General features: G+C 37.4%; 1 protein-coding gene and 1 long non-coding RNA gene across 2 annotated transcripts in view; both read right to left on the bottom strand.

The window, feature by feature from the left end:
* The window catches only part of LOC134671955 (uncharacterized), a 346096-nt gene that overhangs the window by 89885 nt on the left and 237629 nt on the right, over positions 1 to 18582 (bottom strand). The gene's annotated exons all lie outside the window — the stretch shown is intronic.
* The window catches only part of LOC134671942 (G-protein coupled receptor dmsr-1-like), a 92504-nt gene continuing 77400 nt past the window's right edge, over positions 3479 to 18582 (bottom strand). The window contains exons 5-7 of the mRNA XM_063529817.1: positions 17345 to 17447; positions 11773 to 12160; positions 3479 to 3727 (exon numbers count right to left, since the gene is read on the bottom strand). Coding sequence (XP_063385887.1) covers positions 3504 to 3727; positions 11773 to 12160; positions 17345 to 17447 — 715 coding nt within the window. The 3' untranslated portion in view covers positions 3479 to 3503. The remainder of the gene's footprint in view (positions 3728 to 11772; positions 12161 to 17344; positions 17448 to 18582) is intronic.

Genomic DNA, 18582 nt, shown 5'->3' with positions numbered 1-18582 from the left:
TGATGAAGCCGGAACGTGGTCACCAGTACCAGTCAACCATGCAACTAAACCACTTCGTGTTTGGGCTCGTTTGATTCGTCTCAACAAGATCTTTGACACAAGATAGTACTCAGGGTCTGATGATGGAGCCGGAAGGTGGTCACCGGTACCAATCAACCATGCAACTAAACCACTTCGTGTTTAGGCTCGTTTTATTCGTCTTAACAAGATCTTTGACACAACATAGTTCTCAGGGTCTGATGATGGAGCCGGAAGGTGATCACCGGTACTAATCAACCATGCAACTAAACCATTTCGTGTTTGGGCTCGTTTGATTCGGCTCAACAAGATCTTTGACTTAAGATAGTACTCAGGGTCTGATGATGGAGCCGGAAGGTGGTCACCAGTACCAATCAACCATGCAACTAAACCACTTCGTGTTTAGGCTCGTTTTATTCGTCTCAACAAGATCTTTGACACAAGATAGTACTCAGGGTCTGATGATGGAGCCGGAAGGTGGTCACCAGTACCAATCAACCATGCAACTAAACCACTTCGTGTTTGGGCTCGTTTGATTCGTCTCAACAAGATCTTTGACACAAGATACTACTCAGGGTCTGATGATGGAGCTCGAAGGTGGCGACGGGTACCAGTCTATCACATAACTGAACCACTTCGTGTTTAGGCTCGTTTTATTCGTCTCAACAAGATCTTTGACACAAGATAGTACTCAGGGTCTGATGATGGAGCCGGAAGGTGGTCACCGGTACCAATCAACCATGCAACTAAACCACTTCGTGTTTGGGCTCGTTTGATTCGTCTCAACAAGATCTTTGACACAAGATAGTACTCAGGGTCTGATGATGGAGCCGGAAGGTGGTCACCGGTACCAATCAACCATGCAACTAAACCACTTCGTGTTTGGGCTCGTTTGATTCGTCTCAACAAGATCTTTGACACAAGATAGTACTCAGGGTCTGATGATGGAGCCGGAAGGTGGTCACCGGTACCAATCAACCATGCAACTAAACCACTTCGTGTTTGGGCTCGTTTAATTCGTCTCAACAAGATCTTTGACACAAGATAGTACTCAGGGTCTGATGATGGAGCCGGAAGGTGGTCACCGGTACCAATCAACCATGCAACTAAACCTCTTCGTGTTTAGGCTCGTTTTATTCGTCTCAACAAGATAGTACTCAGGGTCTAATGATGGAGCCGGAAGGTGGTCACCGGTACCAATCAACCGTGCAACGAAACCCCTTCGTGTTTAGGCTCGTTTTATTCGTCTCAACAAGATCTTTGACACAAGATAGTACTCAGGGTCTGATGATGGAGCCGGAAGGTGGTCACCGGTACCAATCAACCATGCAACTAAACCACTTCGTGTTTGGGCTCGTTTGATTAGTCTCAACAAGATCTTTGACACTGAAGATACACAAGGTTTGATTATGGAGCTGAAAGGTGGCCACGGGTACCAGTCTATCATGTAACAGTATCATGAGGACAGAAGACGATTGAGGATTGACCGATCAATTCGAATTAACGATTAGTAATCGTCAATCTTCAATCAGTAGATTTAGAATTAGTTTCGTCAATCGTCAATTCGAATTGATCGGTCAATTCTCAATCGTCAATCGTCAATTCGAATTGATTTTTTGCCAACACTGCTATCATGTAACTGAACCACTTCATGTTTGGGCTCGTTTGATTCGTCTCAACAAGACCTTGGACACAAGTTAGTACTTAGGGTCTGATGATGGAGCTGGACTGTGGCCACGGGTCCCAGTCTACCATGTAACTGAACCACTTCGTGTTTGGGCTCGTTTGATTCGTCGCAACAAGATCTTTGACACAAGATACTACTCAGGGTCTGATGATGGAGCTCGAAGGTGGCGACGGGTACCAGTCTATCACATAACTGAACCACTTCGTGTTTGGGCTTCGTGTTTGGTTTATCACCTAGTGTCAAAGATCTTGTTGAGACGAATCAAACGAGCCTAAACACGAAGTCGTTTATTTGCATGGTTGATTGGTACCGGTGACCACCTTCCAGCTCCATCATCAGACTCTGAGTATCACCTAGTGTCAAAGATCTTGTTGAGACTAATCAAACGAGCCTAAACATGAAGTGGTTTAGTTGCATGGTTGATTGGTACCGGTGACCACCTTCCGGCTCCATCATCAGACTCTGAGTATCACCTAGTGTCAAAGATCTTGTTGAGACTAGTCAAACGAGCCTAAACATGAAGTGGTTTAGTTGCATGGTTGATTGGTACCGGTGACCACCTTCCAGCTCCATCATCAGACTCTGAGTATCACCTAGTGTCAAAGATCTTGTTGAGACTAGTCAAACGAGCCTAAACATGAAGTGGTTTAGTTGCATGGTTGATTGGTACCGGTAGCCAACTTCCAGCTCCATCATCAGACTCTGAGTACTGTCTTGTGTCAAAGATCTTGTTGAGACGAATCAAACGAGCCCAAACACGAAATTGTTTAGTTACATGAGAGACTGGTACCCGTGGCCACCTTCCAGCTCCATCATCAGACCCTGTGTATCTTCAATGTTAAAGATCTTGTTGAGATGAATCAAACGAGCCCAAACACGAAGTGGTTTAGTTACATGATAGACTGGTACCCGTGGCCACCTTCCAGCTCCATCATCAGACCTTGTGTATCTTCAGTTTCTTGTAACTTGTTTCTTGTAAATAAGCGAGTACCTATAATTTCTTTCGAGTTATATACGTTCATAAGTACGAGTATGGGGCTATTCATAAATTACGTCGTTTCAAATGGGAGGAGGGGGGGGAGGGGGGTCTGGACATCGGATGATGGTAGCATGATGTAGGAGGAAACAGAGTCATCCGAAGCATGATTGTTGGATGATTTGAGGGATGGGGGGTCAAAAATAGATGACGTCATTTATGAACAGCCCCTATGTACATTTGCACTGCATTTAGTATTTTCGTACTTACCAAATAACAGTTTTAGGACTTTATAAGTTAAGTCCAGTTAGTGTTGTTATGGTTGATTTCAATATGCTTCGCGAAGGATCAAGAATGTTTAATCCATCATTGTAGTGCGAGTGTGGTAGAAGGGATCGGAATACTGAGCTCGCACGGCCTGCCGCAGCGCGTAAAATACCTAAACTCGCTCAACCCCGAAATGTAATAGCACTCTTAAGATAAATATACTAATTTAAAATGGGATACATTTATTAATTTGTTTAATTTTTTTATTATTTTTTCCCTTTACCCAATGCGTGTGCCTAATCAAAGTAGGAGGTTACCAGGCAACAGACTACACTATTCTGTTTGTCGGTCTGTCAGTCTATTATCTCTTTACGTTTAAACCTGGACCGATTAAATTGAAGTTACGGAGATAATTTAACTGAGTTCGGGAAAGGACATAGGATAGTTTTTATCTCTGAAATCACAATTTTACGTGAACGTAGTCATCGCCAAATAGTAGTGTTATAATAGTCTAAAAGAACTCAAATCATTAGTTAAGAGACTTTGTCTCCAAATTCAAACGACAGTAGTCTGAAGTTCGGTGTGAGACGCGGCGCGCTGCGTGGGCGCACAGCGCGCGCGCACTATCTGTCCGAAGCTCGTGCGGAACTGGCGCGACATCGAGCAGTACAGCACGAAGTTGATGGCTCCGTTCAGCAGCGCCAGCGCGTCCATCAGCTCCCCGAACAGGTCGTAACAGCGCTTGAAGAAGCAGCGCCCCAGCACACCGCTCAGCAAACCTGGGAAAAATACTACAGTAAGTCTAAGGTATTGTTACGTTCTCATTGGGACGTGAGAATTGTATAGCTACCTTGCGGTTAGGGTCGACTACAATACTAAGGCTATGTCTTTTCAGCGGGGAAATGCTGCCATCATCCACGGCACCATGCAATAGGGGTCAGCATTAGAACTCCAGAGGCCGTGAGTTCAAGTCTCACCCATGACAGTAATTTTTCCACTTTTAAGTTCAGTGATTATTATAAAATTATTTGCATTGATTAATATGCAATAAGAAAAATTAATAATTCATTGAAAAATAATCTTTAATATAAAAGTAGCCGACTTCACTAAAGCGTTTGGGATGCCCTTAAAATTAATTTCAAACTGTTTTGCGAAGTCGTGAGTCTCGTAAAATACATGCCAATTCGAACGTACACTTGGCAACAAAACGATATCTGAATTGAATGATGTCAGTTAATTATCCATCCCTCGTGAGTGCGTCTCGCTATTGGTAATACTAGACCTACGGATAAGTCTGACCGAAATTAACTTCAACTTGGAAAATGAATGAGCTCCATTTTGGTCTTCATGAGCAGTTCTACTTCACGGGATACCAATATTTAAAATGAAAATAAAAAACCGGCCCAGAGCATATTATTACGTCGTGCCATGCTCTGTGTAGGGTTCCATAGTTACCCTTTTATCGCAGTAGTCTGAACGGGAGCTATTAGTAAGTATCATCATAATACGAACATAAAACATCATACGATTGTTTCAGCCTTTAGTTTACAAGTGACATTACTGTCAACAGCACGTATAACTAGCCTGCTCCCTCATTTTAATGGAAAGTAGCCAAAAAACCAATAAATTGCTTACCAAATAGTGTTTAAAACATGTGCACACTTCCAAGGAAAAGGACGAAGCAAAAATCAACATTCTGGTGAGCTGTATCGAAGTAAGAACTTAAAAAAAATGGAAAACAAACAATAACGGTTGAATTTAAACGACACTCACACTAAGACACTTTGAAACTTTCACATTATTTTAATAAAAACTAAGTAAAATAAACAAGGGTATATAAACAGCTGATACCAACAAAGTGACAACTAAACTGACATCTGACGGCTGTCATTGGGACAATCACGTATCTACGCTTCGTTCAGAAACGCTGTTAATAAGTTGCGTTCGGAAACTAGAAAAGATCCATCTTCAACATAGAAAAATACACTTCATAAGAAAAATTGTTTTTTAATTTATAAATAATACCTTGACATAAAAAATGGCTGAAAAATGTCCAAAATGCGACAGATATATCAGGGGCAAAGAAAAATTAACCTGTGCTCACTGCAAACTAACATATCATATAAAATGTACTGTAGTCTCGAAAAATCGATACTATCTAATGACTCCTAAAAATAAATCGAATTGGACTTGCGATTCGTGTCTATCTAAAAGTCCTAAAACCCCAGGAAAAGTCGTATCCACACCAACTCATACACCAGGCCAGATCAATAAAATGGTGGAAACAAAGCAGCAATACAATGTGTCTACAGAAAATTCGTTTGACTCTCTCTCTAATTTAGATGATTCCGAAAGTGCAGGCGAAAAAAGCAGTACATCACCAGCAACAAATGAAGTAAATCGTAGCTGTCCGGGTATTCAATCTCAGCTTCATAACTATGAACTTGATGAATTGAAACTAAAACTAACAACAGCAGAAGTAAAATTAGTGTCAGCTGAAGAGGAAATTGACAGAATTTCTCTGGAGAATTCAGCACTGAAAACTAAAATAAAGGAACTTGAAAACAAAATCAACCAACTAACACACATATGTAAGTCGACAGTTAAAAAGAGGAAACCCATAGTTAGGAAAAATATATTTGATGAAAATAGTTTGAATCTAACTGATCCAGATGGAAACATGGGAATGGATAGTGAAATGGGACAAACCCTAACACTGCCAATTACGAACATTGAGAAAACTAATAGGTCAGGCTCCAATGGATTACACACAAAAACCGGTATCGATAAAACACCGACAAGCCTTGAACATATTAGTCAGAAGAACAATACTCAGAACTCTCAGAAATCAGAACGCAAAACACACAACATATTCATCATCGGTGGGAAACAATGTTCCGGCCTGGCGTCACAACTGACTCTTTCAAGACAAGTAGAAAAGTGTAAACAATACAATATATCCGCGTTCACAAAACCAAATGCGGACTCCTGTGAACTACTAAAAATGTGTTATGACTTAGATTTAACCACTTCAGACTATGTAATACTATGTGTTGGCGAGAACGATAATAATCAAATTAAATTTAGCTACGAAATTAGTGCAGCACTAAAACACTTAGAGGAAACAAATGTAATTTTACTAAATATTAACAAAAACAATCATTTGAATGAGCTGAAACTTAATGAAATGCTTAAAATGTTATGTAATTACACCAGTCATTGTAAATTTTTACAAGTTACTCATGCACAAACACTAAATAAGAAGCAATATTTGAAAAGACTTTGTAGTGCAATTAACCTGCATGTAGACTCAATAGATTATAACAATATGTATCTGCCTATGTTCAATCGAAATAGACCTGTTACAAAAAGCTCGGCGGCAGCAGCCTTAAAGCAATATCCTATGCCACACGCAATAGCCAATCCAACGTATAAACGAAAGGGTACAATACCGTATTATTTTTCGGCTATAGGAAAAGTTAAGGGTGAAAAATCTCATAAGCCTACACCCACACCATGTGAGCAAAAGGGAACAATACCGTTCTACTTTCCTATTATACAAAAACGTCAAGGCGCAAACCAACTCAGCTCCACACCAACAAGCAAAAAATGTTTTCGTCCCTAATATAGATGAATATAGGATTTGTATCTCACCATTACATCAAACAGAAAATCCTAAAAAGAAAAATTATTTAAATGATAAATCAAAGGTCTCAATGTTAAACGTATTTCACCAAAATGTTCAAGGCCTAAAATCAAAAATTGGTCAGTTAGAAATTTTAGCAGACGCAAATAATGTCGATGTTTTCTGTTTCTCAGAAACGTTCTTGAAGTCTAATGAGGTATCTATTCTACAACTTAAAAATTATACAATAGCAGCAAATTACTGTCGAACTCGTAAGACTCGAGGAGGTGTATGTATTTATACGAAAACAAACTTAAACTGCATTAACCTACAATGGATTTCAAATATGGCAATGGAATCACATTTTGAAGTTTGTGGAATTTTAATACCAGAACTTAACATCATTGTTGTGTGTGTATATAGAACACCTGATAGTGACCTCGACATCTTTATGAGCAACTTTGAACTACTCTTGGGAAAATTAGTACTGAGATCTCGGACCTTAAAAAGGAAATTAGTTATTGCCGGCGATTTTAACATAAATATCCTCAGCGACGATAAGGCAAAACAAACATTTGTAACGGCTCTAGGTAATTTTAATCTAATATGTACGATTAATGAACCAACTAGAATAACTCCTGGGTCAAAAACTTGCATTGACAACATATTAACCAATTTACATCAATATACTTCTAAAATTATGAATTTGGGTATCTCAGATCATACGGGACAAATAATAGAAATACCTACAAGTTTTAGTTTTGGTGAGAAGTTTTGGTATGTGAGGAAACGTAAAATAGACTATTATCTGGATGTTTTTATGAAATACATAGCTATGGTTAGCTTTGCAGACGTGTATTTGAAAACAGATGCAAATGAGGCATACAAAGTTTTCATTGACAATTTCAGCATGATTTTCGAACTTTGTGTCCCACGGCAAAGAATAAAAATGTCGTACAAAAAAAGGCCAAATTGGAAAACTAAAGGTATACTACAATCCTGTAAGCATAAACGTCAAATACATTGGTCAACACAAAAAAAGAAAATGGGTACTAAACATTTAAATAGCTATTTAAATTACTGCAAGTTACTAAAAAAAGTTATAAAAGCATCTAAAATAATATCCAATGATGAATTTGTAAAAAGTAGTGCAAATAAACCCAAAGCAACCTGGGGTCTAATTAAACAGACGACAAGTTCATATAATTCTATTCCAGATTCAATTGACAAGATAGTTGAAAACGGGATAACTTATACAAATTCAAACGAAATAGTAAATATTTTTAACAAATACTACGTAAATCTAAATAAGATCGATACTTTTCAACTAAATAACTATAAATCTACGTCCAAACGGATTTGTAACAGTATTTTCTTGACTCCTGTTGATTGTCTTGAAATTAAAAAGGTTGTAAATAGCTTAAAAAATAAAAAAAGTTCAGGATACGATGAAGTACCAACACAAATTGTAAAAGCATGTATACATTATATAGTTGAACCTCTCGTGTACATAATAAACTTAACGCTCGAAACTGGATGTTACCCGGATGACTTAAAAAAAGCTATTATAAAACCATTGCACAAGCAGGGCGCAAAAACCGAAATGGGAAACTTTAGGCCAATAGCTTTATTACCAACGTTCAGTAAGATATTTGAAAAGGTCATACATGAACGTCTGACACGGTTCCTATTAAAGAATGATATATTAAACCAATCACAGTTCGGTTTTCAAAAAGGAAAATCAACAACATTAGCCATCTTTTCAATATTTAAAAATATATGGGAGCAAATAAATTCTGGAAACGCCTGCGTTGCCTTAATGCTTGATATGTCAAAAGCGTTCGATTGTGTTGTACATGACATAATGTTACAACAGCTAGAGCATATTGGCATTAGGGGAAATGCCCTAAAATTATTCCAGAGTTACTTGTGTGGTAGAAAGCAGGCTCTACAATTGGATAGATACAACAAGCAAAATAAAACTATAGAGCAATTGTTGTCATGTTATGAGGAAGTAGTTGTTGGCGTACCGCAAGGAAGCGTACTTGGGCCGCTTCTATTCCTTATTTATTTAAATGACTTTCCCACTATAGCGGACAAATTGTGTGTTCTGTTTGCCGACGACGCCACCATATTTTTCTCTTGTGATCGTTCGAATATTACTTTTCAAAGGGATATAAATGTAGCTCTCACGAAAATTATAAATTGGCTTAACCAATTAAATCTTAAATTAAACCTAAATAAAACCAAGCTTATTCAGTTTAGGAACTATGGGACCTCTCCTGTCTGTCTAAGTATATCGGAATCAGGAACCACTATAGAGGAAGTAAGCAGTATAAAATTTCTAGGTGTACACGTTGATTCTCATTTAAATTGGAAGGCTCACATCGAACAAATAAACAAAAAAATATCTAAAAACTGTTACGCACTATCCATACTATCAGAAAATTGCTCTGAAAATATAGTAATTAGTGCCTACTATGGTAACGTGTATCCTCTATTAACCTACGGAGTTATTTTCTGGGGTAATTCTGTGGATGTGAATAAAACATTCATCCTGCAAAAAAGATGCCTAAAAATAATATATCGCATGAATTTTAGAGACTCACTTCGAGACGTTTTCCGAGAGAAACGCTTCCTTACACTGACCGGAATCTACATCCTAGAAGTATGCTTATTTGTAAAAAAACAGCCTAATTATTTTACAGCTCACTCTTCAACTAAGTGCAATGCTAGGACCCAATATAAATATAACATTATACTACCAAAAACAAACACGTCTATATACAAAAAGAGCACTTTTGTAACAGCTATTCGAGTATTTAATCACCTTCCAGCTGATATTAAGGCACTTGAAGACAACCGATTCAGGGTAAGGTTGAAAAACTGGCTATTGGATAAAACATTTTATAGTCTGAAAGAATATTTTGAGCATTAATTGGTATGTAATTATCTTTGCAATGTTATTTAAGTTTAGTTCATAAGTTATTTAAGTATTGCATACCCGAAATGGGTAACTGTTGAAACTAATTGTATCATGATTACCATCCACAAAATTTAATGTACACAGTACTGCAATAAATCATTCTTATTCTTATTATTCTTATTCTTATACAATTAAAATAAAGTAGGTACTTGCTACTTACGCTTGCTAGGACCCGGGTATGTCCTTAAACTACGTCCTAGTTACCCTTTTATCGCAGTAGTCTGAACGGGAGCTATTAGTAAGTATCATCATAATACGAACATAAAACATCATACGATTGTTTCAGCCTTTAGTTTACAATTAAAATAAAGTAGGTACTTGCTACTTACGCTTGCTAGGACCCGGGTATGTCCTTAAACTACGTCCAGGACCCGGGTATGTCCTTAAACAACGTCCAAGACCACCGGTGGACGGGCAGCAGCGTCCCTCAAATTCGGTGTACTCGACTGCGATCGCCAACCCGCCTGCCAAGTGTGGCGATTATGGCATTCAACCCCCAAAAAAGGGGGAGGCCTATGTTCAGCAGTGGACGTCTTATGGCTGAGATGATGATGATGATGACTTGCTACGTATGCTGTAGTACATTACATAATATTTATATGCATGTGCTTTTCATTGCTATTGGGAAGTTTCCACAAACAGACCGCTGAAACGGAATCTGAAGCGTATCGAAATTGTTCCGCGAAAGGGTCGACTCCGATCCGAAAGCTACGAAGCTACTCAATATACGGCCAGTGATCTTCGTTTTAATTACTAACGACTCTCGTGTTCACTGAAACCTTAGTAGCATCATGTTGATTCAAAAAACCTTTTTTACATATTTTCCGGCACCCTTATTTTGTTACACTTATTATGTTGAAAAAATACGCCAAGCTTTGAAACTCAACTACAAAGGGGTTGCTCAACCACTTGGAATTTTTTTGATGTTGTATGAAACCCAATTATTTTTATTTAAGTCAGTGTTTTCACAGTATTTGAACATGTAGTTAATTTATAAATTATGATGTAGAAAAACATATATATTTACTTCTATATTTTTTTTTTGTTTTATGTCTTCAGTTTTGGTCGCCGATTACTACAGGGACGTTCAATACTTTATAGAAAAGCTCTATAGTATGTCATGCTCGTACAAAATACTATTTTCGATAACAACGAATAATTTACAATTCGTTTGCTAGGTTCTATTACAATATTTCATTGGATAATTTTAACGTTACTTATACCGTTAACGTTTGAAAATGCGTCCTCAAGTATTTCTTTTGTTCAGTTATTTATGTCGCTGTCGGGCAAGTCAACACTTAAGCTTCGCCAAGTGTCTTGGCTTTCATTCTTGTAAGTTAAGCCGTAGAGGCGCTACGCCGTAGCATTTCACGTAGCTTTGGTTTAAAGCATTATACCTACATATTTTTTCTTTTTATTTCATTAAATATGCATAAAGGCAAAGAACCTTTACGCTCGTAAAGCCTCTTTATACTTAAAAAAACTGACGAGGAAGTTGATATTTGTCCAAAAGTGTGTCAAAGTAATCTGAAGCCTTAGAGTTGTTTCCTTAATGTAATAATTTCGAATGATAAAATAAATAATGAATAGCATTCATTTTTGTATTTTTATAGTTAGTATTTTGCTCGCGTTGGTGTGGTGAACATTTTCGAAACACTCACAACGCTTTATATTCCACTTTTCGAATTTGTTAATGTGACAGATAGTGGTCATAATTTATGTATGTATAAATAAATCTAATAGTTTAAATAAACTTAATATAAGTAAAATTAATACATACTTACTAACTTTTAAGCGGATAAAAAGCTATACATATTAACATTCAACTAAAACAAATAATAATACGAGTATGTTTATGAAAAATGTACGTCAGGTAGGCTCGAGAGTAGTCGAGAGTAAGCATACATATTTAACTCTTTTGCAAGTGCACCTAGCGACCACATATACGCCAATAGAATTTCAACCTTAGGAATCCGCTTTAAGGTTCATATTCGATTGCTCTTTCGGGAAAAGTTACTAATCAATAAATGAATCATCAAAGCTGCATACATTTTAATATATTTGCATTTTTTGGAAAAACCTTGTAGTTTGGTGCGGCTTGGAAAAGGGTTAAATTATAAGACATTATTTTAAGCGAACACTAGGCACATGAAAACCATACGGAATATATTCACAGTTAAAATATCAAGCATTTTCAAATCTATTCCGCTTACCCAGAATTCCCTGAGGAAACTCTGTGATCAGGAATAGCAGGAGAACAGCAAGCAGCATTTTGGTGGTCCGGTCCGTGCGCCGCTCAGCCTTTGAGCGCTTGGTCGATTTTCTTGTGAAAATGTTTCCGTTGCCATTGACGGTCGTGTCCGACGGACACGCGTTGTAGCTCTTGAGGGCCTTTTTCCTGGTATTAGCGCGATATAAAGCCCGGATGAGCCACGCGCTAATAACAGTGAGGATGACGCAGGGTAAAAGTTTTATAAAAACCGCGTGGACCCAAAAGTTTATTTGGTAAAGACTGCCATCGAAGTCTGAATCGACGAAGTAAACTTTCATGGCGGCCCCTGAGCTCACGTCTATCGTGAAGTCCTTGTGTATTGTGAACACCTGGAATAGAAAGGTTGCAGTAAAGTTTCGTGCCGCTAGCAAAGTTTAAGGAAGCGAGTAGCCGTGTCCGATAACTACCTAACTTAACTACTTGGGTCGATCAACTATTTTTTGTTGTTATTCTATCCCATCAGCTAGGAGACAGGTCTTACGTCGCAACTTACGTCGCATAGCGCAGCAATAATATTGGAGCGGCGTTAATAATACCACCAATAGGTACCTTTTTCCGTGGGACGTCACATATCTTTACTATTACATCGTATCTAGTTAGTCCCTAATTTTCCGAATCGTGCCAAAATATTCATACTATAACTACTTATATAGTTCAAATGCTGTATTTTTAAAAGGCTAACTTCTAGGCAAAGATGTAAGTACTTATAAAATAAACGATTTAGTATGGTGTAAGTAAGCACTTTGATTTTATTAATTGTTTTAGGTGTTTGCTGCTGTCGTAGAAAAAAAAATAAGTAGAAGAATTTTAAGAACCCTTATTATACTAGTGTATCGAAAAAATATTTGACATTCATTTATTAAACAATGCGTACCTATCTTGTACATACAATGTAGTAGGTAGTGATTAGGTATCATTCATGTAACCACACTCTAAAAAATGAAGACCAACTAAGAGCAGTTTCTTCTTAGTTGACGTTAAGTTAATTACAACAATTACGATCTTATATAAATCAATGAAAGCTGATTACTTAAAACAATAAGTGTATCTGTGATTGAACTAATAAAGTAGGTATTGATTAATCCTAACAATTGTATACCTTGCATCTATTATTAACTTGTTGACATAATTATGTAACGTAGGTTGATTCAATAAATATCAAGCTTAGTTGATCTTACTAGGGTCAATTAGTTACCATAATTCTTTTTCATGTATATATTGAACAAGATCTTAGTTGGCTCAGTTACATAGCAATAGTAAGATCAATCAGAATTACCTTATTTGAAATGTCGAAGTCCTTGTTAGGCTCGTATGGAATCAAGATGCTTGATTACGCGACTATCAAAATATTGATAGGGCCAACCAAATTTTTTTTAGAGTGCAGTATTGTGTTTTTTTACAAGAAAGTAGGTATAATAAAAAAATTGCATAAGAAATAAAAGAAAATTGTTACAAAGGCTCTTATGCTTCCAATTAAGGGATATAAGAAAGTTACGTTACGCATGCCATAATGACGTGTACTCGTAATAGATAAGTTACCTTATCGATAAACCACTTCCTCATCATAATCGATGTTATTAATTACTGCGGCACTAGTTTTATCTCGAAAGTTGCGGTATCGACTAATAATAAATAACCTTTGTTTACACAAAAGCAGAAGCCAGAAGGTATACCTACAGTTCTAGTAAATATAATTCCCTAGAGTTTCGGTTCGAAACTATTATTAATGTCGGCATTCGTAATGAATAGTCACAGATCGATTAATTTAAGGTGCGAGTCGCATAACCTTGGGCTAGCTTCCGGTAATTGATTCTATCACGCAATTCTCATCTTTATAAATCACCTGGGAAGATGAATGGCAAGTTAGACGACGTATAATTAGTCAACGCCTCTAAATCTATTAAGCGTGCATAAGTGCGGTTGGATTGGAGCTAAGTTTCACAACGGGGGACCACCTTAATAGCCTTCCGTTGAGCTTATAGAGAAAAGCTTGTTTGCTTGCAGAAATCACGTCTCCATTAAATAATAAACTGTATTTTCTACTTGTTTACATTTAAGCTGGACTTCCGAGCAAAGCGGCTCTGACGCAACGGCCGCAGCGTCAGAGCCGCTGCGTCAGTGTCGCAGCGTTAACTGACGCAGATTCGCTTCCGAGCGCCGCGACTCCGGCGACAGTCGCAGTTGTTATTCCATACGGTGCAGTCGTGATATACTTATGATAAGCCTATCAATTATGAAAATATTATTAGAAGAGGATCACGATCTTTTGCTTCGTTACTTTTATAGTATGGAGCTAAGCCTACCCAACTCCATTTTTTAAAAGTAGAATAGGTGAAGGCACTTTATACGAGAACGATGACACATTCAGGAGTTTTTTCGGTTTAATATTCATCTCGAAATATTCGATTACATTCGAAATATTCACATAGCCTCAAAACCACGTACGATCGCAGTGACTGCACGACAGTGCTTGCGCAGACGTAGCAAGGCCGCTATCGCCGAGCGACACTGACGCGGCGCCACTGTCGCTGCGATAGTGACGCTGCGCTCGGACGTAAGTTCATACATTTCCATACTGCATAATGATAGTATTATGGTAATGCATAATAATACTATCGCTCTGTCGCCGCGTCAGTGTCGCTGCGTTAGTGTCGCCGGAGCCGTTTTGCTCGGAAGTCTACCTCAATTGATACAAACGCTGCGGTACTTAGTTTAAGTCGTAATTTGTAATAGATCATAATTCGGCCCACCTTGCAAGATCATAGTCTCAACTGTGTTTACCTTGTTGAGTATACATACAGTTATCCATGAACTTATTAGCTATTGCCCGCTACTTAGTTCGCCTGGAAGTTTATCCAAGTTGTTGTAGTTCTACCTACATACCGTAAAACCACCCAACTAATAGTCCAATACTGCAACTATGATCCACAAGTTCAAAAGGAAATTAAGTATCAATACCAATGTTCCTTTTGGTTTACTCCGTGTTTTTTCTTCCATTTATAAACATACCTATGTTTATAAACATAGGAACATACCTTGTCTTAGAACTATATAAAATACCTACAGTAAAAGACACAAAAATTACAGTTAATTTTGAAGCTTAGTTGGGAGCTTTGGACTATAGTTGGGAGGTTTTATGGTACTTTCAATTTAAACCACTGCATTTGTTTTTTATTAGGTAGTGTACCAACATAAAAACTTTTTACTCAAAATTTATACATTTTCCATAATAAATAACAATCCTAATTAAAATTACTTGTTCGGAGGTATTATTGCATCGCCTTCAAGCATGTCAGTTGTAATGTAAGCGTATACAAATGGATAATGTATTATTTTTTCCCTTCTTTGAAGTCGGTTATCTTAATTTAAAAAAATATTACGTTAATCAATTTCTCAATTAAATTTAGCTAAAAGCTAACAAGACATTAATTACTGGCGGAGCGAAGTCGGCTGGGGTCCAAGGGTAGTCTTAAAATAAAAAAAAACTTTTTCCAATTACTAATTCAAACTTTCTAATGGTACCAAATTGGCCGTACTTAGAACGAAGGTGTTCGATTCCAAATGGGTATTTGATTTCGGAGTAGATAATGGATATTTTTACTCGCCGGTATCAAACAAACAATCCTGCCATTAAATACTTAAATATTTATTAATCTTCAAATATAATTTGACATTTTAACTATAAAACTCCCGTGAGACTCAAACATATTAAAACCCTGTGTTGGATCGAAACATGCGAACTATTGAACTTAAATATCTGGGAGACCGAGTTGTGCTCTGAAAACATATAAAAACTGAAAAATGCGCAAGGTACCTATAAGATAAGATAATACTTAAGTGACCCGTTCTAAAATAGTTTTAATATAATTTACCATTATATTAAATTGTTTGACATTCTTTAAAAGTATATTACGAGCAACTACGTACCGTGGTATCTCTGGTATGTACAATATAATATTTAACGACCAATAAAAGTGAAGCTTAACAACGTAACGTTAAACGAGAGTCTCTGTAAATTGTGGTATTGATTTTACTCTTTACTGTTTCATAAAACGGTTTCTGAGCCGGATCGTCGTCCGGAGTACTTAAACTACCGATCACGGATCCGTTTAGACTTAAGAGGAACCGTCGTCTCCAAGGATGCGACTTAATGCTAACTTCGTCTAACATTGTGAAGTAATAGAGTGGGATTTACTCAGAAAATCAAGATCAAGTGGCTTCTACGAATCCTTAAGATACAGTAGAGTGTCGGCTCTAATGCAGAAATCATTTCATTTCATTTGAGTCCGTTTCAGGTAAATAGAGGTCAACAATAATACATTACGATACAAGAGCGAAAAGCAGGAAATTCGCAACAAGTCGCGATAAGTTTAAACACGACCGAAGGGAGTGTTTTATGTAAATCTACACGAGTTGCGAATTACCTTTAATTACCTTTTCGCACATGTACAACGCATTGTACAACGTTTTACAGTCGTTGACATAGATATCTAGGGACTGGCTTTACGGGCAATAATAATGAGGCATGACAGGGGCCGGTACAGCGGTGTGACACCGCTACAACGCGATTGGTTGATGAGTTCGCATCACGCGCGCGCTATTGGTCGCATAGACTATTATATAGTTCTTTGCTCCGGTACGGCAATCCCAATCAGCCTATCATCTACATATTGTGGTTGTAGGAACTATTTAAACCAGGTCACAGGTGCAAATCAAAATGTGTCAACGCCGTTCGATTCTAGGGAAAGTGCAAGTAGTATAGTAGTAAAGTATTTGATTTCAAAGGAGCTTCCCGAGAATCATTTTATTCGATTTTATTTGATCGAATGTTGAATACTTGTCTTGTAGCCTTCTTTGTGAGATACTGATAATATGAGTACTAGTTATACGAAAAGCTTCCCCTTTCGCCTTTCACCTTTGTACTTCTTTCTAATTTTATGTTATTTTTAATATGTATTCTTGTACTATAAAGAGTTTACTAATACTACTACTACTTTACGCCGACTAGCTTAACAGCTGCATTTAATAAAATACAAAAAAGTTGTGGCGTCCTAAACACACTATATAAACCAGCTTAAAAAATTGTATGTAAGAAGAGCAACAAAGACTTAAAAACAAGTTAGATAGATAGGAAAAGTTCAAATATTAATCATGAACATTAAAAATAATGAAATCATTTATTAATATTAAAGCACATAAACAGGAATGTAAAACTAAAACTATTAACAATTATAATAACTAAAACTATATAAATTAAAAATACCTATCAAAATTTGGTGTCCCCGGGAGGGTGCTCCATACGCAGGCAGCTTTCTCGCGCTGAATTGCGATTGCAATTCTCTCTTCTTCTTCAGTCGGTCCCTCAATACTGAGGATCGTGACATTATCCTTCTGTTGAAGACCAGGTTCCTCCATAGGATTTTGTTCCCCGCCATGCGCATGGCCTCGTGCAGTTTTAATTGCAATTCTCTAATGCAATAACAATAACATTAAAAATGAATACTAATACTTACGAAATATGAAGGAATACATAGAATCGGCGGCAAGACGAAGCTAATAAGAATCGCCATGGAGCAACGACGATCAGTGCATAGCATTGGGCTGTGTGAAGGGTACCTGCAACAAAAAAAACCGGCTAAGTGCGAGTTGCAAGGGTTCCGTACAGTCGCCATCAGATATATCGGAGCGGTCAAGGTGTTCACAATATCTGAACACGCACTCTAGCGCCTTGACAATAGAGGCGTGTTCAGATATTTGTGAGCGCCTTGGCCGCTCCGATATATCTGATGGCGACTGTACATAAGTTTGACTCACGCTTGACTGCACATTTCTTATAGGTTTTCCTGTCATCTATTAGGTAAAGAACTATTATGTGTTTTTTTTTCAAAATTTTAGACCCAGTAGTTTCGGAGATGGTCGGCCAGACAAGACAGACGCACAAGTGATCCTAAAAGGGTTCCGTTTTCTCCTTTTGAGTTAAGGAACCCTAAAAAGTTCAGGAAAAAGGTAAGGAGTTTAGTTTTAAGTTTATAAAATACATATGTATGTTAGTCTGTAAGGTATTTGTAATATGGGCCTTGTTGCCTGAATTAAATATCTAAATAAATAAATAAAAACCATTTCAAACCAACTGCACTAGAGTTAGACCAAGATAATTCTGCAGAGATTTTGACAGCACACGCAGTACCAGTTTTATTTATATGTCATAATTTCATAGAAGTTTGACGTTTAAAATAACACCTACATAACATACATTGCACGTGCTATAAAAATCTCTGCAGACTTTTCTTGGATTAACTCTATCTATTCCGTAGTACATTTGAATACCTAATTTCTAAATCTTGTTATAAGTAAGTATTATAGTGAAGGCACCTTAGCATAAAAATTTCAAAATATGGAAACACAAATCACCGGAGACAGGCAAAAACTTGACATTGCATTAAGCTTTTAGAAGGTAAAGGCATTAAAACAACTTGTCAAGAGCTTCCCTCTAAGTTTTGTTATATAGTTACTTTTTGTATGAATGTAAATATGTGTCGCTTAACTTCAAACTCGGGTAAATCCATTCGACCCTCTAAGCAAATATGGACCCTATTACCTTTTCTTAATACCAAAATAGCATAATCTGACAGATGGATTTACCCGAGTGTTTGAAGTTAAGCGACTCGTATGAAGACGGCAGTCAAACTTTTCAAATTGAAGATCGCGTCGCGAGTCACTCATATTTTGCATAAAAGGGCGGCCGATGGAT

The sequence above is a fragment of the Cydia fagiglandana genome, chromosome 16 (genome assembly GCF_963556715.1).
Source record: "Cydia fagiglandana chromosome 16, ilCydFagi1.1, whole genome shotgun sequence".
In the NCBI taxonomy this organism is placed as follows: Eukaryota; Metazoa; Arthropoda; class Insecta; order Lepidoptera; family Tortricidae; genus Cydia; species Cydia fagiglandana.
The sequence above is the reverse complement of the archived record's forward strand: the minus strand, read 5'-3'. Positions and strand labels throughout refer to the sequence as shown.